At 40.3% G+C, this 17,452-nt stretch overlaps 1 protein-coding gene across 2 annotated transcripts in view; it reads right to left on the bottom strand.

Moving 5' to 3' along the window:
- Nucleotides 1–17,452, bottom strand: part of LOC139331202 (ecto-NOX disulfide-thiol exchanger 2-like) — a 160,337-nt gene that overhangs the window by 70,159 nt on the left and 72,726 nt on the right. For both annotated transcript variants that reach the window (XM_070962579.1, XM_070962578.1), the window contains exon 3: nucleotides 608–739. In XM_070962579.1, the coding sequence (XP_070818680.1) occupies nucleotides 608–739 (132 nt within the window). The remainder of the gene's footprint in view (nucleotides 1–607; nucleotides 740–17,452) is intronic.

Genomic DNA, 17,452 nt, shown 5'->3' with positions numbered 1-17,452 from the left:
AGCTCCAGCTGGATTTTGCACTGTCAGACGAGGATGACTTACCGCCCCCACGGGCCCCACACAGGTATGAAAACACAACACAAGTCATCATCCTCTGGACACATTTGGCATTTTCAAACCCTTACTTAAGCAGGAAAATTATCTAACAGCATATCCTTAATTATATCTGCCTGGGGGAGTAGATGCAGAGGAGGGGAGGCTCCAGACATTCAAACACTGACGCATTGGGAGCTGCCCAGTGCGATGACTACAACTGCTCCAGTGCTGATGCTGACCGACTTGCTCAAGGGCACTTTGAGGGCAGCAGAGGGGGAGGAAACACTGTTACTCATCTGTCCTCCTACACACACATTTTCCCAGCCAGTCTGTGAATTCAAGTCAACTACCAAAAAAGGTTCTGTAACTTTTAGGCTGCTGTTTCTCCCACCTCTGAACATGTAGGCAGCTCTGCCTTACTTAGAGCATATCTTCTACCTAAAGTTTCAAGATCAACCTGACAAATTCAGGTTTTTTATGAGCTGTGGGACAGAAATTCCCACATCAATATATTCACTGTACAATACAATGCACATTTCTGTGGCAGCATCTAGCACATTTTCCGCGGTACCTGGCACGAGCTGCTGTCCAGTCATGCTTATCGGAGGGATCCCCAGGTTGCTCATGGCCGTTGCCCAGGCGCTGGGGTCTGACATGGGCATGGTCATGGAGTTCGAAGGCATGGTCATGTTATGGTTCCCGTCTGCAGAGAGACACACAGGAGGAATGAGAAAGCGAGATTTAAAATTCCCTTTTTGGGTTCCGTTATTGAAGTTCTGCAAAGAGATATGCATTTATTTCAGTGAGTTAAAGGAAAGTCCAAGGTCAAAAGCAGAATTACATTTTAAAGGTGTCAGATCTTTGGCTTCCTTTTATGACAAAATCTCTGTACCTCACTGACATGAGTGCTTTGTGATCTCCAGCCTCATTTCAATTCTGCGCTCTGTCACAGGAGAGAGGAGAGGCCAGTGTGACCCCGCATTCAGCCTGACTCTGTATTGACTTTTACAATGCTGTCATTTAGAATATATTCCTTATCATGAAGGTGTCTGTTCAACTTCCGCTCAGAGTTTCAACAGCCTGACCTCTTGGCACTTCCTGTCTCAGTGGCCTCTGACCTCGCCTCAAAAGGTTGCAGCTGCTTTGACTGAAAATGCTGACACACACACATGTACAGCAGCACAGGGACACTCTGTACTTTTCCCACACGGTCTTACTAAATGTTCAGATCAACATTTGGACCAGGAACACTGCAACTGAATAACAGAGCTCATAATTATTGCTTGGACCGTCATTTTGGACTTACTAAAACTAATAACCGTAAACGTGAACTTGTACTCATAACCTCAAGAATAAAAGCTTCCAATTTAGAAACTCTTACATTAAAAAAAGCTCCAGGGATTTCTTAAGATGGTTAAAAATGGGTGCTAAAAGGCTGCAGTATAGTCAGAGGTGAGCACAAATCTGTATATATGCAATTATATGTAATATCAAGTGTAATATGCAATATGTACAATTCAAAACAGGGCTGCTTGAGATGAAAATCTGACAGGATGTCTTTGTTTTGTTGCCAATATCATGAATAAAAGTGGCATTTATATTCTTTGTGATCACTTTCCAAACATCTTCATTGTCTGCGCTTGTCAGTGTAGTAGCATAATCTCCAGTTGGCTTGTTTTGTTTCCATTTCAGCCAATTTTCCTATGACGTAATCCCTATTCATGCGCATATGATAACGATATTAGATTGTTGTTTCTTGTTAACTGCTGCAGAAGTTATTAAAGATTTTACACAAATGAAATGAACTTTTTAAAGAAGTTAAATGAACGATGGGGCAGTGATTAAACGTGATCATTTGAGTGCTGCTGTGTAAGTTTACTCTTACAATTCACTTTGGCCTTTTACAGTATTCTACAGAGTAATACTGAAACATTTTAATAAATATAAGCTCTGACCAAAGCTCATCTTGACACACAAGACACAAAGGCATAAAGCAGTATACATAAAGCACAAATCCATCATTATTTCTCAGGCATAAAAACAGTGAAAATTCCCAAACCTACCACAACAAATGTACATATTAGCTGGCACATAATACCCCGGGCTCATGGTTCTCTGCCAAGTCTTGAGCCTTGCATAGAAAAGCAAACATATTCAGATCCCCATAGATAAAAAGCCTGCAGTAAAGTCAACAGGAACACATCATACATCCACCAGCAGTTCATTCTCCTCATATGGAATTCATTTCACAGCTCTAAGTACTCTTACAACAGTGGCTGGTTGAGCTCTTGCTGGCAGACCTGTAAATTGCCGAGTGGCAGCAGCTGCTGGCTGAGCCACAAGCCCGTCTTCCTCTTCACTGACACTACGTTTAACTGTGGTAATACAACTGGTTCTGAATTTTACACCTAAAAACACTTTTCCAAAAGCCTGGTTTACATGTACTCTCAATGTGTGTGTGTGTTTGCATGTGTGTGCAGTCCCCAGGCCGTTCATGTTTGTGGTTTTCTGTATATGTATACCAACACACTCTGCAAAGCAATTATGCTACCCCCAACACCAACAAACTTCGTACACTGCTAAAAATATACCAGAGAGATGTCTGCAAACAAAACAGCGGCATCCTCTTTTCCACATGACTGTAAATATGACATTAGCGTAATTGTGACATTTCAACCCATAACATTTCATATAGCCTGGCCACAGCTTGACTATTTATGTATCATTAATTAAGCCTGTGCAAGCTTTGTGTTGTGTAAATAGGTTTTGACAAAGAGGAAACCATCCAACCAGAGTGCTTGTCATATAGCAATAGCTCATATAGCAAACGGCAATGTGCCTTTCACCCTGCTAATTAATATTCTTTTAATAATTCCACTAACACAATACTAGCATCCCTGCACAGACCCACTCATTAAAAGTTGTCTGTATGTTGCCATGGCGAGGCCCGATAACACATTCATTGTTGTGGTGTTGCTATGTTAATGTTCCCGACAAGAGCTTCACAGGCCTGTTAGCGGCTTACAACCGCATTAGCTGTCCTGCTGACGGGGTGGCAGTACACTCAGAGGAGGGACAATACAGTGGGAGGAGAGGAAAGGTGCAACATAAAGGTTTTCTACACATCTATGATCATTTTAATGCAGATTTACAACCCAAGGAGTGACGAGAGGATGTATGAAAACTAACGCAGGGGTTTAACAACACTGCCTCCTGACCTGCTGGCACTAAGATGCTTCTTTGGGCTGGAAAAGAGGTCAGAAATTGGCCCAGTTGGGTAGGTGCCCAGAAATAGTTTCCTGACTACTATTTCTCACCCAGTGACGCTGTTATCTTTCTACTGCGATCCGCCCACTCGCCACTTTTTTTTTTTTTTACACGTCTTTTTAACAAATCAGATTGTGTGCCAGCTCAGAGTTAGTCAGAGCGTAGTGTGGTGCATTTGTGTGGGATGCTCCTTTGAATTACAAAGCAAAGAAAAGCATCAGTTGCCCATTAGGTGAAAATGATGAATCAGTCTTCACGAGTTTTGGACCATTTGTCAGCAATAAGGTGCTCAGAGCTGGCTGAGTTTCTGAAAGCACCAACAGTTGCCACACAAACATGCCAATAATGGCAACAAATGCCACCGAATGTAGCAAGTAACAGCTGCAGTAGCCCGTGTGATTGTAAAGTAACTAGGTGACAACCATCTTCAATCATGAATATGTGTCTGCAAGGTGAGTATTCACTCTTGGACTGTATTAGCAATCAGCCATTAGTTGGTCAGCTTCGTTTTCACAGCTCTGGTGCTGCACAAAATGTTCATGTCAAGCCATGACTTTTTTTAGAGATGCAACTAATGATCATTTTCCCAATTAATTCATCCTTTAGTCCATAAACTGTGATATCTTCAAGTTGTTCAACAAACTCTCCAAAACCCAAAGACTCCTCATTTACTATCACAAAAGGCAAAGAAAAGAAGCAGCTCCTGACACTGAAGAAGCTGAAACCAGCACAGACTTGACATTTTTGCCTAAAAAATGACTGAAACAATAAATCAGTCTTTCAGTTAAAGTTTGCAGTTTTCTTTGGATTGACAAATCATTGCAGCTTCAGACTATTTCTTCTTCACTCATTCTTTATGTTGAGCTACAGACCACAACATACAGCCTCTTATTATCACATGTTCCACTCTTGGTGTCACTTAATCACATACTAATGAAATACCATGGACCTGAGGTTTAAAGTTAACAAAAAGCTTGTAAGTGAACTTTGACATCAAAGATGCCCATGGTCATGTTAATCACCTCTGTGCCTGGATGTACAGTTATTAAAAGAACACTTGCCATCCAGGCTATTAAATCAGTAAGTCAGTTAATGTGTTTGTGGCCTCAGAGAACATAAAATAATTTCTACTTTTTAAATGAAATGTGCTTTTGTCTTCAAACATGGTCTGTTCTCTGTATCTGTGTAGAAACCCTCCTCACATGGTGGCACTAGAATTTGTTTTCCTCATTTTATCATGACCTAATGGGTCATTCCTTTTGCCCACACATCTCATTTGATACACATGGTTTCTATGTCCCTGATGCACACTGTCTTTTAGATTAAAAAGTTCAGAATCCTTCTGTGACAAAGTGGGTGAGAACAGGCCATTTGTCCCCATTATTACCATCACTTACAAATGTAACCATGCTTGTTTGTTAAACACAGTTCCACCATTGAGCTGTACTTTGCAGACACAAACTATCCTGCATTTGTTTGTGTTTTTCTTTATGTTCTATTACAACTAAACATCATTTTAGTTAATGTAAACCATGGAAAGGCATTGATAAGTTAAGTTATGGTTTATTGGTTCAGGTCTATGTTAAGTTAATCATTTTCTTTCTTTGTTACCTACCACACGCATCATGTAATTCAGGGAAAAAAGGAGGCGGTGCTGAACATTTCCTGTATTTACAGACTCTGTGAGATCATCAGTGATGTCACTGGGATAGTCCAACTATGGGGGGAGGTAAATTAGGTTAAGTATGTGTTCTTCATGTTGATTGTGTTCTGTGTATGTATGGCTGCAATTGTTCGGTATACGAAACGTGTGGAGAGGGTCTGCTTGGAGGTCAGTGAGAATGAATAACTTTATCACTTCCCTGTAGTCAGGAGAGGGATGGTCGTCACCTGCATCGTGAATGGTACAGACTAGATTGGCCCCTGCTGATGGAAGGGGCTATTTAACCAGCTGCTTTTTGGTAGTGAGATGAGATCAATTTGCAATACACTCAAGACTGTCCTGCAATAGTGCAGCCATGGGAATGACTGCCAAGTGAAATAAATCAATTCATATTAATAAATGCATTTCAGGTATTGTTCATGTAATCATTCATATAAATAAAATTTAGATTGTTGTTAGATTGTTTAGTGCATTATGGGTATGTAACATGACAATACAATGGAATCCAATATTACTTGTCAAATGTTTATCAGTAAATAATTTTGTCAGCGTTTGAATAGCTCATAATGAGAGGGGAACAATTGTTTTCAAGCTGTTGCAGTGTTTTAACAAGGTAAGGGGCAGTGGACATGAAGAGGGCAGTGAATTTGATTGTGCAACTTAAGGTCTTCATTAATTTTTATTCAGAAACAAAATATGCCACATTCCCCTCATTATTTTCAAGCAAAGCACCAAAATGCCTCAGCATGGATGAGGTGTTGTTGTTGGAGCCCAATTCTTTAGCACACAACAAACACTTCACCTTGGAATTAAAAGACAGTGAAAAATACAGTACATTGCATAACAAACACAAAACACGTGTAATAATTCGTGCTGTTAATCGATTAAAATATTAAATCTCGATTAATCTAATGAATGTCATAGTTAACTCGCGATTAATCACAAATTAATTGCACATTTTTATCTATTCGAAATGTCCCTTGAATTATCATTTTAATACTATTTGCTTTGTGCAAATGTTTTTTAATTGTGCAAATGTTTTTTAATTGAAAACAACAATGTGTAGGGTTATATTTCACACTAACATTCTCACTATGAGCAGTCATTCACATCTGAATGAATCAAATCTCACACAATTTAACACTGTCAATAAACAGATGACAAAAAAAAAAATACTTGGTTACAAAAAAGCCCCTTCAACAACCCTTTCTAAGGGATCAAAACAGGGTGATCCAAAATAAAGTTACAAAGTGCACATCATTGTAAACTATGACTCTGGCTATAGTTCAGTTAAACCATGGCTTAAACTTTCCTTTCTTAAGTTTCCTTTGAACATAATAGCATCCATATGCCTCTGTCGAAAGCCATCCATTGTCGCCTGGTTTTGACAAGAAGGCGGTGGAGAATTTGCATTCGCAAATTTGTGGTATTTCAGACTGGATGTGCTATGGTGATAATTCAGTTCACACCGACAATACACACAGATAACTTTGACTTTGGTCTTGTCAGTCGACCCATCTGGCCACTTTTTGAAACTAAACTTTCCATTCAGAATCTTGACAACCACACAAACCGGTAACCTACTCTTTTACAGCTAGCGAGCAGGCAAGACCAAACGTGTGTGGGGCGTGCCTATTGTTTTGTTTCCAGTTTATAACCGGATCCTGTAGTTCTTCTTACATTACTAGCAGTGGGCACAGCTTATAAGAAACTACAAATTCACTACGTCGCAAAGAGCGCTAATCTCACAATAAAAAAAATTACGCCATTAAAATTGATTTGCATTAACGCGTTAATAACGCAATATTTTTGACAGCACTAGTAATACGTCATTCCCCCTAAACAACACAAGCATCGATACGCGCTTCACTAAACACTTCCGGGATTTCACACACGCCTCAAAGCGTCGGCACAGTACGACCCATCACTACTTTTTGGCTGTTTGTCGTGTTACTATGAGCTGTGTTTTGCTCAGTTAAGCCAAGTTAACAATTTCCTTCTTTTTGTTTTGCACATATTTTTGGTTAGACGTGTCCCATGGCATCACTCTTCTTTTGTAAATAAACCAGCTGCATCAAACCTGGACGTAGTTTCTGAGTCGGCCTCCTACAGGCTTCCCAGCCACTCTGGTCAGACCTCCCCACACTTTCTCATAACCAAACTAAGTGGCTCCATATGTCTGGTTGCTTTTAGATCTGGTAACTGTATCTTTCCAACTGTTTTTGAGAGGTCTTTGCTGATTGGTTAACTATTGATGAAACACAGCAGTGGTTTTGTATCTATCGAAACAACAAAGCAGGTAAAATTGCATCATTTTTTGGCAGCTCAATAAAACAGAGACCAGCAGAGAAAACAAACAGGCATCTAAACTTTCAATCCTGCAAACAATTTTAATATTACACCAGCACAGTCATCCCTAAAAGGGTTTACCTCAGTCTATTTGATGTTATTTGATCTGTAAGATATTTGCTTTTCATTTCATCATGCCCATATCCCGCTCTCATCATCTGTCAGAAACAATAAGGAGCTCCAGTAAAGTGCAAAATCAGTTCATCCAAAGAACCACCTTCGCTCTGTGAGGCTGGGTCTCTTTAACAGAGTCACGGTTGAAAGTTCTTTCTTTTTAGCTGTGCATTCAAGGAGAAATTGTATTAACAGGGTCAAAGTTAAGGCAAAGTCTCACAGCTGTTGATAATGAGCCAAAATGCATAAGAGAGAGAAATCTGGGACAACTCTCATCTGATTATTCTCAGCTGGTTGCCACTGGCTGAGCTTGGTTTGTCCAAGGGCCGATTCAACATGTGGTACCATGCTGTTCCACACAATTATATCTGTGAGTCATGAATGATTCTGTATTGAGTTGTGGCTCAGATACCAAACAAGTCATTAAGAGAGCTTAAATTAAGTTAATGAAACTCAGTCGGCATAATACAGTGGCTGATTGAATTTAGATAACACTTTAAAATGAATGAAGGCCGCGTAGAAACAGGCCGACTTTTGACTTCTATACCTGACTGCTCATCCTTGTGCTGATGTTACATGCCATGAAGATAAACATTCAGGAACAGATGAGGTCCCATTCTTTGTACGCTTTATGCTAAGTTTGGCTAATCATCTGCTGGCTGTAGCTTCGTATTTACCAGTTTGACTACTTGGTTAAAGGAGAACTCATAGTGAAAAACTTAAGTAGCTCCAGAGGTTAGAAAGGATTGAAATTACCTCATCTATGCTTAAGGCTAGCAGCTCGAGGCTACACTTGCTGCCACGAGCACAACACATTTAAATCTATTGAGCCAACTAGCTGGTCAAGTTGCATCATGGGTAATGTAGGTGCCAGAGTGTTGGCACCAACATTACAATTACATACATAGTACATATACATATTACAATTTGTAGATCAGGAATCCAAAGAGTGGTCTACAAAAAGCTTAAAGACCTGCAAAGCAAAACTAAAGCTCCCAGAAGTCTAGAGGCCAAGTGCTCAGTCAGTCTCACTTTCCACCCTGATGAAGACATTGGGAGGTCAAAGCCAGTCGACGTTTTAAACTAATGTGTCCAATGAAATGAAAGCTTTCACGCTAAAAGCTTTTCTCCTTCCTCTGTCAGAGTGCCTGACAAACGATTTCTTTACTGCGATTCCACAGTTTGTCTCCGAAGCTGAACATGAATACAGACGTACAGTACAAAGCTGCTCGGAGCATTTTCAGTAATTGTCATACATCTAATGATGAATGAGGAGCTATGCCTCTAGTGCCAAATTTCATTGAAAATTTAATTAGCCAGAGACATATTCTTCAGTGCATGTCATTTTCTTTGTGCTTTCTTTATGGCTTACATTTCCTGCTGTGTCAGAAATTGTAAAATGTCAACTCATGGGCTGACTGTAATTGCTTGTATTCACTGATCTTGCGAGCAAATTCAGCAATATTTCAGTCTACTGTCACCTTTATATAGTAAATACTGTTGTGCTAATAAACTAAGTGCAGGAACTGAGAAATACAAATGATTCCACTGGCACTGTTTTGGGGGGTCTAATAAGTCAATTTGTGGTTTGCCTGAGGTGGAGTGGAATTTCCTTAAGTATATTACATTTGATTTCTCTGCCTCAGATCATAAAATTTCATTTCCATTTTAGAGCCAGACCCTCTGCTATACAGTACTTTCTGTCAATTTGGTTTGATCCCCACAGCCAATTGCTTTGAATCACTGACATTCTCTTTGCACTGTGGTAACCAGCAGCCAGTGAAGGCTGCATTAATTATTTAACGTACAGATAAAGCAACAGGTAGGAACCTTCAGGTACAGTATTCCTTCATTTTTATATTACATCTGCATGCTCACAGCTAAGTGTTCAAACTTATTACCTTAGCAAACACAAAATGAATATACAAAATGAGGGAAGCTGTCCTTAAATGAAGCTACAGCTCACAACTCAGCAGTAAAAATCGTCCTTTTATCTGATTGCTTCTCTTGTGATGGCACATTTTACATATGCAGGATCATAGCTTTTAACAAGGTGTTCCAAATATTTTGCACGTGTTGGCCATTATGTCTTTTACAATATTTATATTGACAAGCTTTTGGTCCTTCTGAAGGGACTAAGGTTAAAGGTGCAAAGAGTAAGAACTGGCCACCAATAGGGGGCAGCATATCACCAGAGTAACCGCTAATTGCTGCTCACTATACTCTGTGTTGTAGCTATCTTTGAATGTAGCTGCTAGTTGCCTTTAGCTAGTTAGCGCAGTTAGCTGTGTAGCTAGTGACCCTACTTGGTGCTTAAATCTTGGAGCTTGGAGCACCAGGGGATTGTTGGCGTTTACTCACAGGCAAAGGAACTCGGCTCAGCGTCCTTCCAGCATCCAGTGGACCGAACACATCCTCAGAGACAGATAGAGGTCAGTTTGATGACATGGAAAAGAGTGCTGAAGTGATTTACAATGGTTCTGACCAGCACCCTGACTCCAGAGATGACTTGGACAGGAGAGCTGTGACCCGGGAGAGCAGAGAGAGGAAGGTTGGTCACCGCAAGCATGGAAAAGTAGCGTTTGGAACTATTTCCACCAGATCTGGTGATTGTAGTAGCATTGGAAAAAGACGGGTTTGGTGAGTTTTATTTTGTTTCTGTTGTAGTACAAGAATAGGATGGGCTGTATCTAGCTGGTTAGCATGCTAACTTAAAGATATCTCTTGCAACACAACACACAACGTCAGAACTGTGACCTCTTCGCATTCTGTTGATAGTATTACTTTTTGAATGTATTAAACCAAAATTCTGGCCCTATCTTACACATTGTACCTTTAAACTGAATTTGTCAATGGGAAGTTTATTCTCCCTGTGGCCCAGAGTCAGGAGCTTGTGAACTCTGAGGATTGATTTCAGACCAAGGCTTAACTGATCTCCTGGACTCTCCTGATTGGCCTTTAGCTCCACTAAATGGTCCCTCAGGGGGGTGGGGCTGATGGGAAATGAAGCCATTTTAAAGCCTGTTGGCTGTAAACCTCCAAGCTGATAGAAAAGAGACAATTTCATTCACAATGAGAAAGCTTTCAAAAGCAAACCGCTGCCCTAATGGGAGAGATGGAGAAGAGGGAGAGAGAAAGAAATGAGGCGGCTGATGACAGAAGTGAGAAACATGTAAAAGGGAAATTATAATAAATACAATATAACAGGCAATATGTCTCTTGGCTATCTCTTTGAATTTACATGTAATAACATTGGCTGACTCAATATGAAGAATTGCACTTCTCTACAAATAAGCTATTACATATTAAAAAAAAATAGACACACACAATTTTCCTTCCGGGAAACAAGTGTCACATAATTCATTATACGCATATTCTACAAGAAAAATGTGTATGCACTAATGTATGTGTATTCTTACATTAATTGGGGGTGCCAGGGTAGCACTTTATTCAGTATTCGGGTGACATCATTTACATGGAAAGAGAAACCTCAGAGGCTCTTCGTGCAAATTCATCCTTAATCATGAAAAACACACAGCAGGCACAATAAAATGCATGGAGTGCAAAACTGCCATCTAGTAGCGGATGGCTTTTTGACCTTACTGTTTTTGTGTGTGTGTGTGTGTGTGTGTGTGTGTGTGTCTTTATACATCCTCCACCTACCGACAACATCAGCACAACCAGGCAAGTGAAACTACATCAGCACAAAACTGGGATCGTCCCATCCGAAAGCAATCTATCATAAATTTAAGTGGATTCGGAGTGGAGTGAAAATAACTGTAATGACAGAGCTCACACCAATCCAGTCACACGAAGGCGTTTGGCGTTTAGAGTAAGGATTTGGGTAAACATAATGCAGGTCAGGACGTTTGCCTGAACTATAATTGAGGGGTCTTTGTGGCACTAACCTGCCAATTAACATTTTGTGATGCTGTAAGACAAATGTTGTGTACAGTATCATTGCTAAATAGATGCATAATACACTGCAATTTGTTGAACATATTGCTGCACACACACGCAAACACACACACTGAGGAATAGTAAGTACACACACACAGTTGCTCTTACACATCATTCCATATATCCCTGTTAATCAAACACTCGGCTTTCTTCCCCAGTGCACAAATGCACAGATACACCCAGACACAACACTGTTAATATTTTATATCTTCCCTCGCTTGCTGCTTTTGATCTGTTACTTACAGAACAATAAAACCAGTGGGGGTCAAATAATTAGAGCTGTGCTGCATAAGACCTACAATTTATCTTTATATACAAGGCTGTGCATGAGGAAACAGAGGACTGGCAAAAGAAGCAGCCAGAAAAAATGAAGACACACAATTCCACTGAAGCCATGTGAGGATCTCTAACTCCTCCAGGTATTTTCTACCTGTAAATGCACTTCTCTGATTGCACTGACTAAACCGCAACTAGCATTTCTTTGCAATATGATGTGAAGAGTCCACAAAAATTAAGTCACAGCAAATAATTTTCTGAAGGTCAAAATTTTCAGTATGTAAATGATCTTGTCAGTGTTTTTCTTGCTGCTAACCAGTTTAAGAAACACTTAGCTAAATATTAAAGACTCCTCACAGCATTACGTAACTCATTATAGGCCTCTAAAGTCATGACAGAGTTAAATAAACGTCTCTCTGAAACTGTAAAAAAGAATAATACACAAGCAGGAGTTACCGCAGGGCTGTGTTATATTGGATTATGTGTAGTTTGGAGTTCAAACTATTAAAAGTTCATTATTCGTTTATTCACTGTTCATTCATTTTTTTAATTTTTTATTTTGTACATTCAATGATTGGTTAGTTAAGAAAACAATCAGCCTATTTATCAAAAGTGAAAAATAAATGTTAGCAGCAGCCCTGATTTAGCTTGCTGTACCTAATAAACTGGCAACAAGCTCTATTTCCAAGATAAATCAAGATCATCAAGCACACTGGCCACACCTTTATTGGATAACTGGACGAGTCCCATTGAGATCAAAAATCTATTTTACAAGAGAGACCAGGCCAAGATGGCGGCCATACACAGTCACAGCATATTCAAATACATGTTAGACAAAAAAAACAACCATTGGCCTCCTTCACCACATTCTTTATTACAGCAAACACACGAATTCTTGCTCTAAAATCTAATTTAGACGACAAAATACATTTAACAAGTTCTGGTGCTTGTTCATCACGCTGAACGTTTTTACTCTAAATATGATATTAAAATAGCAAAAATCCGAAGTTTTTCTGAGTGCACCGTTAAAAACCCTGATTTTGTGGCGGTAAACAACCCTGTATTTATATCAGGGGTGATTTTTAGATGAGCGGAACACATATTCTGTTCGTGTTGTGTTCAAACACTTCAGTTTCCTTCTCAGAAGAGGAGGCAGAGAAGGGGGAGACACTTAGATTCCCCGCATGTATGTATTTGTGTGTGTGTGTGTGTGTGTGTGTGTGTGTGTGTCTGTGTGTCTGTGTGTGTGAGCTAGATAGAGCAATAATAGAGACAGGAAGAGAAAAGCCTGGCTTCTCTAACATCCATATAAATCTCCTCCAGCTCTGCACTTCAAACAATCAGCAGTGCATTATGTGGTTTCAGATGGACAAGACTGATTGATCCTTTCTCCTTGTACCCTTGAGGGTCTACTGCCAGCAAATGTGTCTTCATCCCCTTCAATTAATCTAATCAGCCTTAATAAAAGCATCCATTACCGAGGCAGCGGCATCGACAGGCAGGAGCAGAATGTTTACTGATGAATAATCAAACACAGGAAAATACTGATTGGTCGACTGATCCAAACAACCTCCAAAGCTGCAACATTACTGACCATGTATTCTGCCAATGAGCTCGTCCTTATCAGTTTTCTGTCAAAGAGGACGGTCAGCCTGTCAGCCAGTGAGATTTATCTTCATCATCCACAGCCAGAGGTTGACAGAGGTATTCATACCACACTTCATGTCTCAACATACAGTAAATAAAACATGTGGTTCAGTGGTTGTGGTCACCTCACAGCTGCAGGGTCCTGGCTTTGAGTCCCAGTTTGAGTTACCATGCAATCAAAACGTGCATTTTAGATCAATTCTCCGTTCAATGCCCTTGACCAGAGCACTGGCTTAGAGCTGGATTTGCTCCCCAGGAAGCTGTCTGTTGCTCCTCTAGGATGGGTTCACATGCAGACAACACATTTCACTGCATTGTACAATAAAAGTGACAAAATAAAGAAAAATCTAAAATATATTTGAAATTTGACACTTTCTAAGGGGTAAATGGTGAGTCAATTGCTCACTTACACCACTGAATTTCCTGCACTGCTTTGCAACACTACAAGTGTAATGACTCACAGGGTTTATTTTCTCTTGACTTCCTCACCAGCTTTAATAAGACAAAACATAACTTCAGGCAACGTGAACGCTGAGGAACAGGTAATTCTGATGTATTCATTCTCTGTTTTGTCTTTGAGGAGTTACACCAGGCAGGCAAGTACAGTAGCATCGTGGTGCATGTTTTTCTAAAACCTGTAGAAATGCAGCAAGAAAAACGAGTTTGGAGACACCACCTACGACGAACTGTGAATGTGCCACAGACACAAATGCAGCTGTTTTGAGTAAATAAGAAGATAACTTAGAAAAGAGTAAAACAGATTTTTTTCACTACCAGAAACAATTTCTCTGGTTTTCTGTGTCAGTCTCTGCTCTGACAAGACGACCTGCTCAGGCTGCTGTATAACCACCAGACTTATATATTGTATAATATACTGTAACATGCATGTGCACAGTACTGCAGTGCAGAACATGCTACATGTTGGAGCTGACATGAAGCATGTGTGGGGCAGCCTGGAGATTAGAGAAGTGGACTTGTGACTGAAAGCCACTTCTTTGAATTGAGTTGAGACCAAACGACTAACACTCTCCCCTCCCTCAAATACCATCGATTAGGCCTTGATGAAGGAACTTAATCACCGGCTGCTGCAGAGGAGCAGCTTAAGGCACAAAAGTAGAAGACTTGGCTGCTCGGTGTGACAGTGTGCAGCATGAATGTGAAGTAAGAAGTGCAGCATGTCCAGGTTAAATTAAACAATTAAGATGAGTAAGGTGAGTTGTAATCTTATGATTCTCATTTTCCTGCATACTACCAGTGAAGTATCAGCTGAAGCATCTTTAGCCTCTGTGATGTGACATATTTCTGAGTGAAACAGAATATTTCATCTCAAAGGGATTTCATCAGAACGCTCAGGGATTTGATTTGATCACTCAGAGCATGAGAATCACAGTAATCCCACAAGTCTCTACCTCAACAGCATGTTAGATCAAGAGTTTTTCACCTGCTGCCAACCCATGAGACACCCCTGCTAACTACTACAAACCACAAGCTAACAGCAAACGGTCGCCCCAAACCATCTGACTTCACCATTTCACACATTTCTGTTTATACGTCCTCTGCCCTCACAGTGTGCATCGTTAACATTGTTAGAATAGTTACAGTATTGGACAACAAATTCAGTGATGGTGGTAAAACTTTAAATCAGACACAGATGTGATTCTATAAAGTTTGGCCACAGGTATTGAAAAATGAATAAAGTGAAAAATGAATATCCTGTCCTCGGGCTCCCCGTGAGATGAGCTGGGATTATGAGCTGTTCCTGCTGACTGGCCATGGTGGCCCAGTGTCGGTCTCTGGAAGTGATTGCATGTTTGCAGAGGTTTATGAGTGTGTGTCTCCCTGAGCATCGCATCTAAAATCATAAGTGCAGTGACCGGGATCAGGGAAGCAAACATGGGTGTCACTGGTTACACATCACCTGAACACAGTCAAGCTCTGGTCTCTATAGAGTTATCATTCACTGAATCAGTCATCGATACAGCACAGTGCCACACATGCACACACACACTCAGATCCTTGTTTTATACCTGGTTTAGTTTGTTTGACTTGACTTGAACCCTTCAGGTGGTTTCTCCCTTTGTTTTCTTTTCATTTTCCTGATATAAAGATGATGGACAAGCGAAAATGGATTTATTTATAGTCAATAAAAAACTCCTTCAGCTCATCTCTCAAGAACGGACTCTAAGCATATGGTACATCAAATACTAATCTAATCCTGCAGAAGAGCAATAAAATTGGTTTTACTATACCTATTAAATATGTCACAGCTCAGTGTGAGAAGATATTGGATGAACAATGATAGGCACACAGGTAATTACTATAGCATTGACTAGAAAGGCCTCCCTTTGAAAAAGTAATTGGAAAAAGTTCCTGTTGTGTTTTCATAATCAGGATGAAATATTCAGAAACAGAATGACAGCAGGAAGTCGGGCTTACATTTGAGATTAGGAAAAGAAAACACACATCAACTCATGTAAGTCTAAGCACAGTATATGTGCTCCAAATCTCAAACTGTGCCATGTGAAGTACATTTAATTTATAGGTTAATTTAAGACAGCAGCCTACACGTTTCCTTATGTGAGTCATCTATTATACAGTGAGTCAGAATACGATTTGAGGAGTCATCAGAGCAGTGTGGTGTGCGCTGGCCGATGCATTCAATGACACCCAGCCATCCGGCTCAACAGCCAGTCAGTCATGAAGACAAAAATGGATTTGAGCAGACAAAAAAGAAAAAAGCAGTCTGAAAGGGACAAAACAAACTTTTAGCAACCACAATAAAGATAAAGTCAAAAGAACAACGGCTGTCAAAAAATCTGCTACAGAGAGCTGTCAGTCAAAGCAATCCCTCAGAAGACGCGCAACAGAGGAAATACTCTGCCGCCGTCTTGTCACTCAGACACGTCGAATTCTTCAGAGGGAAAAACAAAGGGATGAAGAGACGAAAGAGTGAGCTGTTGATTCTGGGTTATGTGGAAAACACAACACCAGAGCAGGTAGACAGAACGGTCAAAGCCCCACTTGCAAAACAAAATTCGGAACTTTAAAATAAAAATATGTATGTTTTCCTTGAAAGACAAGTGTCTCACTTATGTTTCAGCGCTTTCATTTCCAATGTCTTCAAACCATCCTGGAGAAATATGAACTGAGAGGAGGGTTTTTCCCAAACTTTTCCAGGCTCCAGTGCTGTGTCTTCCTACACTCAAATACAAAAAGGATAATGAGCTGAGGGGATACTGTACATGTGAGATATGAAGAGAGAAACAACTTGCTGTACCTTTACAAATGTCTCTTCAGCCAAGTTTAGGGACTGTTCAATGAAAGAAAGAGTCTATTAGGACACTCTAGCTGCTTATACCTCATTTTAAAATACGTCTGAACTTCAATGTGACACATAACAGCCTAAATCAACCATAAGGCTCCATGTTGACCGATGAAGGTCTCCATCTAAGTGGGTGTCTGGGGAGCAGTCGCTGAGCTGTGGGCGTATGGTCAGACATATTTACCCATACTCTCTCTCTCTCTCTCTCTCTCTCTCTCTCTCTCTCTCTCTCTCTCTCTCTCTCTCTCTCTCAGGCTTCCCTTTGAAGACATGAAGATGCTCTCTTCAAAGTCATATGTTATTTGATTCAGAAAAGGCCAGTGCTTTTAACGTCTGGAAATTACGGCCCCCTCACTCTTGTGTCTGAAAATAAACAGCACAAACCCTCAAAGAGGACCAAATGAACATGATGGATGTTTTACATACATGCACTGCACACAGCACACACAGCAGTGCTGGTGTGCCATCGCACCTCTCAGAGCTGCACAATTTCACTGAGTGCATACTTCGTGCTTTCTAAAGTGAACGTTATTATTGCTAGCAAGCTGAGGGTTTTTTTTCTTTTCTGCAGTTGGTAAGTATGTCCATGGATAATTGATGCATGGCCTTCAGCCATAAACTCAAAGCGCGCTGATATTTTTTACACAACCCTTCAGTCCCAAACCTAAACCACACGGCTGCAGGGAAAGCCAAATGTGTCATAAGATCAGAGCCAAATTTAATATTAATACTCATCTCTTAATTCATCTCTCTATCAGCCAGACTACTCAATCACTAAATATCAACTCCCTGAATAAGCTGTCATTAAGATGAATGAC

This window comes from Chaetodon trifascialis, chromosome 5 (genome assembly GCF_039877785.1).
Source record: "Chaetodon trifascialis isolate fChaTrf1 chromosome 5, fChaTrf1.hap1, whole genome shotgun sequence".
Lineage (NCBI taxonomy): Eukaryota > Metazoa > Chordata > Actinopteri > Chaetodontiformes > Chaetodontidae > Chaetodon > Chaetodon trifascialis.
This window is presented reverse-complemented; position numbering and strand designations above follow the sequence as displayed.